This window comes from Mauremys reevesii, linkage group 4, assembly GCF_016161935.1.
Source record: "Mauremys reevesii isolate NIE-2019 linkage group 4, ASM1616193v1, whole genome shotgun sequence".
Lineage (NCBI taxonomy): Eukaryota > Metazoa > Chordata > Testudines > Geoemydidae > Mauremys > Mauremys reevesii.
Window position 1 is genome coordinate 24,909,838 of NC_052626.1, and position 14,472 is coordinate 24,924,309.

Below are 14,472 nucleotides of genomic sequence, written 5' to 3' on the forward strand. Positions count from 1 at the left end.
TTAACTAGGCTGTTGGGAGAAGCGCTCCCATCAGCGTAGTAGTGTCTTCACTGAAGCACTACAGTGGTGCAGCTGTGTTAAGTGTAGACCTGCCCTCAGTTTGATTGAAAAACTAGAAAAATACTCCTTTCCTTCCCGCCAAGGCCTCAAATGCGATTCTGTGGTCACACTGGACGGTCTGTCCCTTCCCCCATGGGAGCTTGTGGAAATTTTACCTTCGATTTCAGTGGGAGAAGGATCAGGCCCTCGATGAAAATAGGAATTTCTGAGGCGTACCTAAAAATCCATCATTGTAATATTCACCCCAGGATGGAGGCTCCTATGAGGCCTTTTCTACCTGGCGAGCTTTTTGGGGTGAGAGCATAAGGTGAGTGGCCACTCAGAGGGGCATCCATTTCCTGCACATGCTTTTGGTGCATGCTACATAGTAACTCTGAACAGGTTGGTGCAGAATAGGGGTGATACTGGGAGCAAGCTGAAGTCAATGGCTGGGAACACAGCACACTGGAAGGCTGTGCCCTGTCCATTGCTGGGAGACGGTGAATTCCATATCCCCAGTCCCAACTCAGTTCCCTGCACAGAGCCTGTTAACTCAGGCTTTGTTCTTACACCTTAACTGAGCTCATTATTCACAGTAGATTATTACTGTAAACAGCCACATGTCCTGAGAAGCCAAATTAATTTCTTCCTTTGCTTTACTAAGTCCAGAAATGCCTGATCAGTTTCAGAACGGGAGGAAAAATAAAACAGAATCAAAGTTTGTATGTTATGATTCCTTTAAATTTCTGGTGGGAATACTCTGCGATCAAAATGATATTTCCATGGAGGCTTTTGCTGCCAGTTTGTTTAATTACATTAAACAGTGGTATAAACCTCAGCAGAACAGAAACCTCTCTTACAGCCAGTCAGTAGAATATTAAATCATAAGGAATAATGATACTAGTGTTAACGGGTTATAACAATCTTTATCAAATTAGTGCTCTAAGGTGTTACTTTGTTTTACCAGTTCTGATATGCATACACATTTTGCCTGATCACCTGTTAAGACTGGAAAATGGATTGAATTCTATTACAGAAAAATCAAGAAGTTGTTTTGAGTGATACATCAGAACACTGTTTGTGATTTCGCAGTCTTGATTCCACTCATCCTTTTAAGGAAAGGTTCACAATATGTATATTGAAATGCCATCTACATCCAGAAAATCAGGGTTAAAAGGACTACTGTGTTGAAACTAATTACAGGACGATTTAATTTTTTTAGTCAGTGACATTTCAGAAATTTGGCTTGAAACCCAAGAGGCCATAGAAAGATTTTGTTACAGTGTGATATAAAGCAGTGAGCTCCAGTTTGAGTGTATAGACACTTCCATCAAAAACAAAACAAAAAAAAATCCACTGGCATTTATTTTACTAGGATAATAAAGATGAATTGACTATAACTTCCCTATGCTGAACATGGCTAAAATGGTTGTCTTTTGCTTGCCCCTCTGATGGTGCAGTACTTCCGTCTTGTTTTCAACTTGGTTTTATTTTTTTAAACGTCCTTTTTGATTCAGTAAATCAGTTTGGCTTCAGTTTCAGACAGACATACTAAGAGGGCCTGATTTGGCTGTACTCACAGTGGGACTACTTGCGGAGTAAGATACTACTCAGGATGAGTAAATGAGGTAGAATCAGGCCCAAAGAGAATATAATTACAGCGTCATGTCCAAATGGTTCTTGTTTTCTTGAGGCTGAATTTGCTGTTATCATTCTGCCCTGGTTGTGAGGAACAAGGGGTTGTTTCTTGATTGTGCTAGTCTTTTACCTTCCCAGATGGAATTTGATCATCCAGTCTTCATCTAGTCAACATTCCTAAAGAGCCTGCTGCTGTTCTGATTGAAGCACTGGACAAAACTTATAATTGATTAATTTATATAACATCAGGATTGGGTCCAAAATTTGTAACACATGGCTTCCTTTTGCAAATAAAATTTGATTAATTCCTCAATTATTTCACCTTTTAAAACTCCTATAATACCCCTGTCCTGCTTTTTTTTGTCCACCTTAGATGACTAATCAAACCAATCTGCTTGGTTAATTTTCTATTCATGTATCAATACTTTCTGTACATGTATCATTTTGTTATTTATTCAGATTTGTTGGCTGACCATTGAATTGAGAATTAAGCTTAAGATCCTGCTTTTGACTTTTAAAATCCTCAGGACTCTTATAGCTTTGTGGATTGTGTCAAATTTGCTGTTGGTCACTTTACCCACTTCATTTGTACATTCAAGGTATCAAACTTTGGCACATTTTAAGTCCTCACTAGTGGAGTTTTCTCCCCAGAGAGATCCACAAATCAAAGTCCACCCTTATTTTTTAAATCTATATTGAGTATTTCCCCCCTAACTACTTGCCACTCTTTGCTATGTTTTAGTTTGCTTATGTGAAATGTCATGGTGATTGTTAATAGCGCTATATACATGGGGGGGAAAATTGTGGTTACAAATTTGCACGTAAAAAGTCAGGAAAAGCAAAAGTGAAATTGCTAGTAGTATAATTAACTCACCCACATTGTACGTGTATGCAATTTTTGATGACTAGAGGGGCTATAAAATGTATAGCTTAATGCCTACATTATAAATACTGGATAAGTTAACATTGCTATCAGCAGGAGACTGTCAGCAGGAGACTGGAAAAATAAATATGTGGTACTCTCACAAACTTTGCTTACAAACCAAGTCCTGCTAAGTTGCAGCCCCTGTAGATATCACTTACAGAAGATAGTGCAGATCTTCTTGTGTATGTGCTCTGCATACAGTGATATGAGCCGATCATCCTCCCTCCACTTTCTTGAGTTAACAGTGAAACAGTTGACAGTGTTGAGACTTAAATTGTTGTCATTAGTCTTCAGAGTTAACAGCTGCTGAGCTGAAACGGGGCAGTTCGCAGCTCTCAGAGCTAGTGTTTCAAAATGTCTGTAGCCTCTGACAAACAGCACTTCATTGATTTACATCCCATTCATAGCAGAAAGTTCCATCCTAGCCATGAGCACCTTAACATTTCCATTTCATTTGTGCCCATTCTTGGCTTTAACATTGCATCAAAGGGTTAAACATTACATTCCCTTGGTTTCTTTTAAGACAAAAAGAAGGAAAAGAAAGGAGGAGGGGACAGAAAAAAGAGACCGAATACCATAACTTTCTGCTCTTGTTCATTCCCTTCATTCTTTTGTTGGTCCTCTCTTCTCTCTTTGCCTCTCCCTTCTCTCTTCAGCCTTCCTTTCTCCTTGGTCACGTTCTCTCTGTGTTTTTCACACCACCACATTTCTCGTTCATTAGGTCTCCTGAGATTCACCATAATAAGAAAACCACTTTTGAGACCAGAGAGCTGCTTAAGCCCCACTACAGTCTAATTCTGCCACCAGGTTTTTTCATTGGTGAGGGTTGATTTGTGGGGGACAGATGAAAAAGAGGGGGGTAGAGGAGAAAGGGAAAAAGGGGTGAGGAGAATGGTATGGGGACAAATGTAGGGGCAGTTGTGGGGAGGAACTTGTCCAAGCCGCCAGTTCCTTCTGCTTTCTTCTCTAAGGGCCAAATTCTGCATGAGAATGCTTGTGTGCATTGAAATATGAACAGCTGAGAACAAAATGTGGTCCCAAATGGACAAGTTCAGAAGTCAAATGATCAGCATAATTGACCACTGGTTAGTCCAGGCTCCTGTCCTGCTTACTCATGTCCCTTTATTTTTGCATTTTAAAATAAGATCTCTCCCTCTCCCACATGCATATGTGTGTCTATAGCTATATCTATAGTGTGTGTGTGTGTGTGTGTGTGTGTGTGTGTTTGTATCTGCCCACATGCAGCCCTGATTTCACCCCCTAATTCCCTCCATTAATTCCAGGATCTGTTAAATTGCTCCGATCACCTATTGGGGCGATTATATGTTTTAATTATGATTATATCAAGAATATTTGCTGAATATTCAGGACTAAAAATGTAAATCCCCACAAGGATTTGTATAACCATTGAAACTCCTCAGGACTTAATTATGAGAGCTGGGGAATGAAATCAGAGGAAAATTCATGCACTGTTTATTGTCAATCCTGTATTTTTTTTAAAAAAAAACTTCCACAATCGGAGTGATTATTATTATTTATTACTTTATTTCAGTAGCACCTAGAGGCGCCAGCTGAGATCAGGGCGCCATTGTGCTAGACACTGTACGTGCCCGTAGTAAGAGACCCTGAAGAGGTTACAGTCTGAATAGACAAGACAGACAAAGGATGGGAGGGGAAACAGAAGCAGAGAGAGGTGAAGTGACTTGCCCAAGGTCACAGGAGGTTAGTGGTAGAACTGGGAGTAGATCTCCACTATCCTGACTCCCAGTCCAATGCTTGCTTTACTAGACCACACTAGCTCAAATGAGAAATGGTTTTGATGTCCTGTTTGTTAATGCTAGACACTTTAGGCCTGATTCTGCCCTCCCTTTCCTTCCTCCTGTCACTCTCTGGTATTTAATACACCCCTAGAGAAATGTAGGCAGCTACCAATGATGCAAACACTCTTGTCTTGAGGAGGAGAGAGCATGGTTTAATTTGGACTATAATAGCTTTGGGTTTTGGTGAGTAATTCTTTTCATATATTTAATGGGGGGGGGATTTAAAATAGCATATATTTCTTAATTATTTTGCATTTTAACTGTGAGTGATTAAAAAAATAACAGAGCTAAATGAGCAAGTTTGGTTCAGTGACCCAGCTGTGACATTAGACAAAGTAGAATGTAAAGTCTTTGACCTGGTTCTCTAGCCAGGTCTATTGACCAGGTAACAGGAGCACCCTGCATGAGATCCAGAGTGTGTTTTATATGGATACTGGTGAGTGGCATACAAAATATGCACTGTGACATCAGTTGTTGCCAAATAGTGGGACACATACAAATGAACATACCTGTCTTCTAAAGGGCAGGTTTTGGCACTCCGTAAGCAATCTTCAGGGATATTAGGAGTCATCTGTGAAAATTCAGATGGTTTGTCGGGTAAGTAAAAATATCCTCATCCTACTCTTTAAACATGAAAACCCAAAATAGGACACACAATTATTTGGATGATCAAAGCCATAGATATGTCCACACAAAGAGGATTTGCTTGCACAAAACGGATATTTAGGCATTTAGTAACCTCACATGGGGTGTTTTAAGCTCAGTTTATTTATGTTTGTAAAGTGCTTCCAGAGCCCTGTATGGAAGGCATTAGTGAAATGAAAGTTGTTTATTATTATTATTATTTGTATTACTATTATTAATTTCATTATAGCATCTGACTACTACTAGGACCCTACAACTTGCATGCACAATTTGAGGCCCTTAAATTTAGAGAGTGATTCATAAAAATGTGACCCTAATACTTTTCACATTGACTCCTTGTACTGAATGTGTATTCAGCTGATCCACTGAAAGATCATTTTCTGTCTAGAAGTGAGTAAATAGGGTGCCTTTTAAAGACAGCTTAAGTAAATCTTTACCTTACATATAAATACGTGTTCTTATGATTGAGCATAAAAACTCCAAAGACAGAGCTGCAAAGGAACTGACTGTGTGAGCTGTTAGTTGCTTCCATGACATTTTTTTTAAATACTACTATTAAAACAAAACCAAGGAATTGCATAGACAAAAGACAATGTTTACATTGTGTTAAGGATCTGACATAAACTAACAAAAGTCAGGAAGTATAAAGCTGAAGTCGCATTCACTCTTTTTAACCAGCTCTGTTGTGCTTAACCACTGCAGCATATATGTTATGTAACATAATACTTCAGACTCCTGCAAATGCTTAGACACAACAGGGCATGTTAGGAAGAGCTTGGCATTGTTCAGAAGACAAAATCTCAGCTATAACTTTGCATTTCCTGAATGATGATGTTTAATCTTAACTTTATTTACATTTAGGCTTTTTTCCCCTTTACAGTGCTTAAATAATAGATTTTTTTTTTGTCTTTCTAAAAATGGATCAGCTATGGGAGAAAATCCCATCAGATCCATTCTGCCCTTTTAGAAAGGCTTCGTCTGTGGAGATTTTATGCAATTTGTGGCTTCATCCTTGTTTTTTTTTTTTTAAATAGCATTGAAATGATACATTCTGAAGAAATCAGCTAATTCTTTAATGATTCCTAGAATATGTTTTTTAGATTTTAAAATATGGGAATAATTAACCTCAGATTGTAAAAATCTGCAGAAAAGCCAAACAGGCCTGTGCAGCCCTGAGATCTAATAACAAAGAAGGTGAGTCCGATTTCCGCTGTCTTAAGAGAGACCCACGGAATGATGACCTACATGCCTTTGTCCCTTGAGCAGCAGTTAGAGCTCAGCTATCTGGTGCTCAGTTAAGGTGGCACTCAACTTATCTGGTATTGGAAATTTCAAAACAGAGGATGTTGTCTGCTGTTAATTAGATGTATTTTAACTGCAAAATGAGTTTGGTAGTTAATACTGCTGTTATGTGCTTCAGTGTGAATCCTTAGTGGAGCTATTAAAGTGTGAGAGCCTGAACTTACCAGACATTTTGTAAAACTGCTGGAGTTTTGTACTACTGTTCAGAAACCCTGTCAGGAGGGGAGTCCCTTTCCCACTTGGAGAATGTTGCATGCACATTTCCTACCAACTGATCAGTTGGTTGGGACCTTCTTGAACTCCTCTTTGCCACCAGGCTTCCAAGGATGTTCACTACTCCTTACCAGTTTCCTGTTTCCAGACTATGGCCACACCTACGGGTGGACTTTGTAGTGTAGTAGGGACCACACATAGGGCTTGGTCTGCAAAGCACCCTCGACTCCTGCCTGAGTCATAAACAATAAGTTGAGGGCTTTCAACATTTTGTAGGTGCTGTGCACTATGCAAGAACAGACACCTACAGAGCAATGCCCCAGAACAGACAGGGGAGTTATTCTGTATTTTCTTATCAATTTATAACCAGGAAACTCCCAACCTTTTCCAGGGTAGATTTGACAAAAACGACTCGCACTTAATAAGAAAACAGTACATTTAATTATGGGGATATTTCTCCCCACCCCAGTCTTACTATATAGTTGTTTTCCCCCTTATAATTTAAAATAAAGTGGCTGGTACAATATTGAACCAATGGATTTTATTTTTTTTCTTTATTTGCTTGAATTTGAATCGGGTTATCTGCCTATCTTGTTTATGAAATTTTGTGCTGTCTTTGCTGCACAGACTGTGACTCCCAAATCTTCCACAGCTCCATTTCCATATTCCTGCGTGCTTGTTCTTTGTTAATCACTTGGCAAGCGCTTATTTGAATATTAAAAATTTCTTTAATCATCAAAGGCAGGAGCACAGCTTCATGAATATTCATATTTTTTTCCTCCTCAGACTGGATTCTAGTTCATTACCCTGCAGTAAAGCCAAACAGTCATCAATCGCGCTCATTACAGCCGCTGGCGTTTTGATTGGCTGCCTGCTGCTGGTAGCTTTCTCCCTCCCCCTGCCCCCCACCTCTCCCCTTCCCTCCTCTTTGAGCTGTTGTGTACCTGCCAACAACAACAACAAAAAAATATCAACAGTGCAAGAATAAATTTCTCTGGTTGAAAAACAACTTTGCAAACTTGTCAAACAGTCCTCCTCACTTTTTTCTGTTTTACCTAAAAAAATAAAATAAAAAAAAAATTAGAAGGGAGAAACTTGAGCTTTAGAGATGAATATTTGTCAAGAGAGTTGACGTAAGTTTCATTTGCATAATGACTTTGTACTTCTGCATTAATAAAATTTGCATATGAAGCCATGTTAATTACTCCTGATCATGCTTTTTGCATTCATGCATAGTAATTTTCTCCGACTTGTGAGAATTAATGTCTTGGCATGGGGGGGGAGAGAAAGAGGGGGAGTTAGGGTACTGTCAAGTTTCTGTGCCAGTGTCCCTCACTCACACTCTTTCTCCTTCATGCTCACAACGTTGCTGTTCTTCTATGACTCATTTATGCATTATCAGTTGGAATCCTTGGGATAAAGAAACGTATCTATTCAAAGGGAAGCCTCGTTTGCCAAAAAATAAAAAAAACGCTAAGCAGAACACCCCTTCCTTACAACATTGCATTTCATATTTGTAGATGAAGTTTAGCTGGAGAAAGACCAGTATAAATCAGGCAGTGTGTGAGTCTGAATAATCACAAATAGTTGTGTGCGCTTCGGCTTGTAAGGTGTCGTGGCTGAGGTGTCCATACCTCTGAGTGTTTGTGTGTGAACATGCCTCTGCGTATGGGTGTGTGTGCACGTACGCATGCATGTACATGTTTTATGTGTGTATCTGCATATGCTCTTCTGTGTGTGTGAGAAAGGGGTATTTGCCTCTCTCTGTGTACATGCCATGGTATGTGTGTTACCACTGAAAAAGGTTAGAGCCTCTATGAAAACCTCAGTACTGTACGTACTCGGTGTGTGTGTGCTTGCTTCCATGTGCCTGTGTGTGTCCCTATGCCTACGTGTGTGTCCCTATGCATATGTGTGCCTGTCTTTGACCTCTGTGTGTGTGTGTGTATATGTGAGAGAGAGAAAATCCATGGTTAAGAGATTATAATAGTAGGTGGAAAAGGTTCGTATTGTAATATGTAACATAGATGAAACAATTCGTTTTAGGAAAGGCTTTCAGATCAGCGGGAGAGATTATCAAATAGATGCTCATTGCACTGTCGGGTGTGTCTGGCTCATGGCTGCAGCACGGTAAATACAGAATACCAGACTTCTCAGAAATAGCTGTAGGAGTGTACCTGAACACAATGGGATGGTGCAAGCATGGGTTTGCAACCTATACCCTGAATTTCCTGTTTGGTACTGACATCTGCCATTATTTTACGAGCTATTTTATATAATGTAACTGAATCTGTCTGTCTGCCTATTTAGCTGTCTACCTGGACACGTGGGCACAGAGAAGTATGTACATACAAAGGCACGCACACACTTGGAAGAGAGGCTTCAACAAATGTACACACACACAAACATAAAGGCAAACACAATACACCGAGAAAGGAATACAAAAATACACACATGCACATTGGTCACAATATAATACGTAAAACAAGATCTCTCTTCATTTGGTGTCTGTCTTAAAAACTCTGATACATAACGTTCCAAGGGTAGGCTACAATTCCACCCTTGTACCACTCTGTTGTGCTTAGATACTGTTCTGTAGATGTGTCTGAGAGGATTGGTGGTTTTTTTCTTCATATACAATACAGTATGTCCAGCCGTGCCTAGCCAAGGTGAGGGGGACAATGAAAGGATCACATTTATGCTTGGATTCTGACTTTCCACGGTTTTATCATTGTCAGCAAGATCCTTACGCTCATTTTAATTTTGGGGGATTATATTTAATTTATCTTAATTTCTTAGACTCATAGACTCAAAGGTCAGAAGGGACCATCATGATTATCTAGTCTGACTTCCTGCACATGGCAGGCCACAGAACCTCACCCGCCCGCTCCTGTAATAAACCCCTAACCTCTGGCTGAGTTACTGAAATCCTCAAATTATGATAAAAAAACCTTGAAGGTACAGAGAATCCACCATTTACACTAATTTAAACCTGCCCCATGGTGCAGAGGAAGGCGAAACCCCTCCAGTCTGACCTTGGGGAAGATTCCATCCTCACCCCAAATATGGTGATCAGTTAGACCCTGAACATGTGGGCAAGATGTACCAGCCAGATACCTGGGAAAATTATCTGTAGTAATTCTTCTTTATAAGTGTAAAAATAGTGGGGAACAAAAATGACTCTCAGATGTATCTGGGAGTCAATTCAGCTGTGCTGTATATGCAATGTAGAGCCTTTTTAAAGTGTAAGGGAAAATGTCTCCTCTCCCATATGCACTGGACATCTTTTATCCAGACTGTGATCTCTCTAGGCCTGCTTCACGCTATTCTACCTGCAAAACTCCCATTGACATCAATGAGAGCTACACATGCAGAATGAGTAGAAAATATGCAATAGAAATCTGCAGTGCAGGTGAGTGATTCTCCCATACTGACTGCAAAGGAGAATTATGCCTCAAACATCTAGGCCTCAAAGATCTAGGTATTTTATATCTATCTATCTCTCTGTCTATCTAGATAGATATAAAATACTCTAAAACAATTAAATCAATTTTTCTAAAGTAGCTTCTAAAATTGCACCCACCTTTTCTTTACATCCAGGCTTCCTTGAGCCCAGACTGTGCTGGCTGGGCATCTAGATTTCTGAGTATCTGATTTTCATGTGTAAATGTGATTTCCTCATCCTGGTTTGAGTTTTTTATATGTACAAAACTTGGATGTGAAGAAGCACGGACACAGTTTGACAGGCCAGTTATGGACTGGGCACTTGTCAAATTTTAGTCCCAGAGCCTGCAAACCTACACGTTAGTGTGATGGGGCCAATCTGGAAGTCTTTACTTTGTTTCCGCTCTGTCCCTATTCTGGCAAAATCTTGCCGTGATGAATGAGACAATTCTATCTCTTAGTTACACTGGTGTCAATCCAGAGTAACTCAAAGCCATTCATTGGTGCTACTCCAGAATGATAGTAGTGTGATTGGGAGCAGAATTTATCTCAGTGGGAGATTTGCTGAAGTAAAGGATGGGTAAATGCTGAGTATCTGATCTTTTGAATTAGGAGGGAGTTCATAGATTTTTAAGGCCAGAAGGGACCATTTTGATCATCCAGTCTGAGCTCCTGGATAACACTGGCCATAGAATTCAAGCCAATGATTCCTGCATCGAGACCCGTAACTTGTGGCTGAGTTGAGAATGATCAGTATCTCACATCACTGTCTTAAAAGGGCAGATTTCTGCTTTTCTTGCATATGTCTATACGTAAAGCAGTTAAACTGATGAGGAGTTACCCTACCTTTGTTTTCATCTTTAAAACACTCTTTGGGCTAGGGCTGCCTGGTACCCACTGAAAATGGGTTGGATGTGCAAAACCCAGAAATATCCTTAATGTACACACCCTTATCGGGGTGCTGCTGGGCACCATCTCTGCAATTTATACAACCAGAAGGAAGCTTTGTTTGTTTAAAAAAAATGCCCTAATTTTCTCTAGCCACTTCCCTTGAACCAATGGATGAGGTTTCTCTGCGAGTTTATTTTCCAGGCACTTTGCATTTGCCAAGGTGCCACCTTGTCTGACCCTCATTTGCTTCAGAAAGTTACTAAAACTGAAGGGAGAAATGAGAAAAAAGAAGGCACCACCTGGTCTGTAACTGCTGACAGAGGAAGGCATGGCCTTGTGCTGGTCTGTAAGCCCTGGGAGTTTTCCTCTCTCACAGCACTAATCCATGCAGTAGTGGCATTTAAGATCTGCCAGGGTTGTGTTTTATTGTTTATTGCTTCTCCCTTCTTTTCCTGCTCTTGGCCCCACATTTGCTTTTTCTCCTGTTAGGAGTGTCCTTTTTGATATTTAATTTCCTCTCTTGACTAGAGCACCTTGGACTAGAATTTGGGCTCAGTGGCACTACCTGAGGGCTGTATTGCATCTTTTTATGATCCTGAGGGCTGTGGCTAAATGGAGCAGCTTGCAGCCACCCTGATCCTTAATAGAGAGTTGTGGTCCGTTGAGATTTTAGGAAAGACTACTGTGCTTCATTTTGATCCCGACATTTGGGTCATGCTGCATGCTGGGATCTGTGCTCCTTGCAGGCCTCACCTCCGTTTTAAAGCTGAGTTCACCCACCGGTAGTATAGAATTCTGTAGGCCCATATGGCCCATAGGCAGAACTTTGGCCACCCCTAGACTCCATTATAAGCTTTGGTTCTATTGAAAGGTGTAAGTGACTGGAGTACACGTGACCTGTACTCCTTCTGTACGTCCCAGTCTGACTCTTAGAAACATTATGGTGCAAACGTTGTGGTGCCGCACATGGCTAGTTGGAGATCTGACACTGGTTGCAGTATAATATTGAATATTAATGCCCAATAGCCACCCTGTGTACTCAGATATCAAGCTCACAACTCTTCCCACGACACACAAGTTCCCCAGTAACCAGGTGGCTGAACCAAGACAGTAGAGTGCCAACCTAATTCATTATACTATTTTTAAAAAATAAAAGTGCAATTATTCAATAGCTTTAGGATGCCTTCCCCCATTCTTACGTCTTTATTGCTCTATAAAAATACTTCTCTTATTATTGTACTTTAAAATTACAATGAAGTGGCCCCTATATGTATATGTCTGACATCTGTTTCTTTTTGCCTGGCACACAGTCATACTCGGAATGTAGTACAGATACAGTCCAGTTAATGGTTATCTTTACCTGTTTTTGAAGCATTTGCAGTGAGATCAAACAGTTCCAAAAAAAATGCCCCATGAGCCGCAGAGATGGCTTCTATTTAAAAGCAGCCCTTGCAAAAGAGCACAAATTTTATCCTTGATGCTTGGAGCTCAAGTATTTACACAGGGAATTTAGATTCTTCACTTGTGGTTTTGGCAAAAGCTTCACACAAATGTTTTGCACTGGTGGTCTCTTAGCCATTTAAGATAAACGACAAAATCAAATGCAGTCCTTGCAGACTAACGCTCTGGATGCTGTGCCAAGGATGAAGTATCCCTATTTGCCTCACATGTGTAACTGTCAGATCAACATGTAGCCATAGTTTTCGAACTGGGACTCTTGAGATGGAGAGGATGCATTATTACATGCTGCTTCTAATGTCAGAGGGCTTATGGCAAAATAGTTCTTGATGCCCGGGTGTGTGTGTGTTTATGCACGCACATGCATGCACAGACAGAGTTGTCACCATTAAAACAAAATAGCAACAGCGTTTGCCCAAAGATACCCCACAATTAACACACTTATTTCCTGATCTAAATGTAGGGGAAAACCTGTGGTTTCCGAGGTACCACTGTGAGGTAATTGTTGGCAAATGCCAGCTTTTGAACGGTGACCACTGCACCACATAGCTTTATTTAGAAGCTACCCTGGATTAGTTACAACTCCTTTGTTGAGTAATTAAATAAAAGTCATGGCTTTAAATAAACATAGAGTGCCAGATCGTCTGTTGAAACACATTTGTGTAGTTCCATTGACTTCAGTGGAATTATGCTGATTTACAATATTGTGTGTGTGTGTGTGTGTGAGTCTGCATGTGCATTTGTGCATAGGTATGAGTGTGTGTATACACATATTTTAAGATTTATATTTTCTTTTTTAAGTCATAGGGCTCCTTTCTGACTAGTGCCTGGAGAAGAGAGGGTTTCCAGAGAAGCGGGAGAGGATTCTAAACACAGCTTAAATAGCAGAAGATTTCTAGCTGCGTTAAAAATAAATAACACAGTTTGAGGCTACAATATCATTTTTCAGCTATTAGGAAAAAGGTTGTTGCATTCTTTATAGGCTGGATAGGGAAACAGAGTACACAAATGGGCCATGCAAAATGCGTAACTGGCTGCAGCTCAAATGGGAAGGAAGCACAGTGGCCCATGAATGCTTTATTCTGGGAGCTTGATTTCTGGCACCTCTCTGAAGCCATTTGAGCTGTAAGTCGCTGCACTTTGTCTGCGCTGGTGGGTTGATCCTGTTTCAGCAGCAGCTCGGCAGAAAGCCTACCCAGTTATGTGTCAGTTAAATGCATTAACACGCCATAAAACAAGAATCCCTCTTTTGATTCAGTCCCTAAGCACGTGCTGGTGGGTCTGGTAACTGCCTCCAGTTCTCATCTGCACCATCTTTGACCTTCTCTAGCTTCCCTCACCGGCCACCTCATCCCCTTTCCACGTCCCCCTCCCTTGGGCCCCTCCAGTCTGAGTTCGCTTCCAGAAAATTGCCTGTAGCAATCTGTGGTTTTGTAGTTCTTCAGGTCTCTTGCCTGCCCATCCCCCCGGCCTGGCTTCTCCTCCGTGGCTTTCCAATGAGCCACACCAGTCTCAGACTGACATATAAATTGGTTAAATAAAAATATGTAGCGAGTTAGGCCTAGTTGCCCTCCGCCCCTCCTGTTTTCCCTGATGATGCCTCCTCTGTCCCTTCAAACTTAGATCCGACTGACAGTTTTTTCTATTGTTTTTTCTCCAGGGCCGTCCAGGCCTGCAAAGCTGCTGGGGGCTCCCATAGCTGCCTCCTCCCACCCTCACACATCAGTGATCACGTCACCTCTCCGCGCATTGGCCTCTCTCCCGCCCTGCCTTAGCCTGCCCTGCTGTGGTGCCCGTGCAGTCTCAGTTGGCGGGACTCAGACTGAGACTCAGACTGAGACTTCAGGCACATTTGGATGTCATTGTCAGTTGTCAGGTAATAGAAACTTTTTTTTTTTTTTTTTTTTTTGCTATCTGAAGGTCAGTAGTGCTGCCAAGTGATGTCATCGTTACTGTGGGCGAGTGGTCTTCGCTGGGTTGTGTGGGGGAGTCAGTGAAAACGTAAACATTCCCTCATCACTGAGGACGGGGAGTGGGAAAAGGGGTGTGAGTCCATTCCTTCCCCCCCACGTCTACCCAGTTTCGGATGTCACTGCC

At 41.1% G+C, this 14,472-nt stretch overlaps 1 protein-coding gene across 10 annotated transcripts in view; it reads left to right on the plus strand.

Moving 5' to 3' along the window:
- Window positions 1–14,472, plus strand: part of BCL11B (BAF chromatin remodeling complex subunit BCL11B) — a 99,856-nt gene that overhangs the window by 31,726 nt on the left and 53,658 nt on the right. For 5 of the 10 annotated variants that reach the window (XM_039537114.1, XM_039537115.1, XM_039537116.1 and 2 more), the window contains exon 3: window positions 14,036–14,251. The exons of the other annotated variants lie outside the window; for them this stretch is intronic. In XM_039537114.1, coding sequence (XP_039393048.1) covers window positions 14,036–14,251 — 216 coding nt within the window. The remainder of the gene's footprint in view (window positions 1–14,035; window positions 14,252–14,472) is intronic. 10 annotated transcript variants of the gene reach the window in all.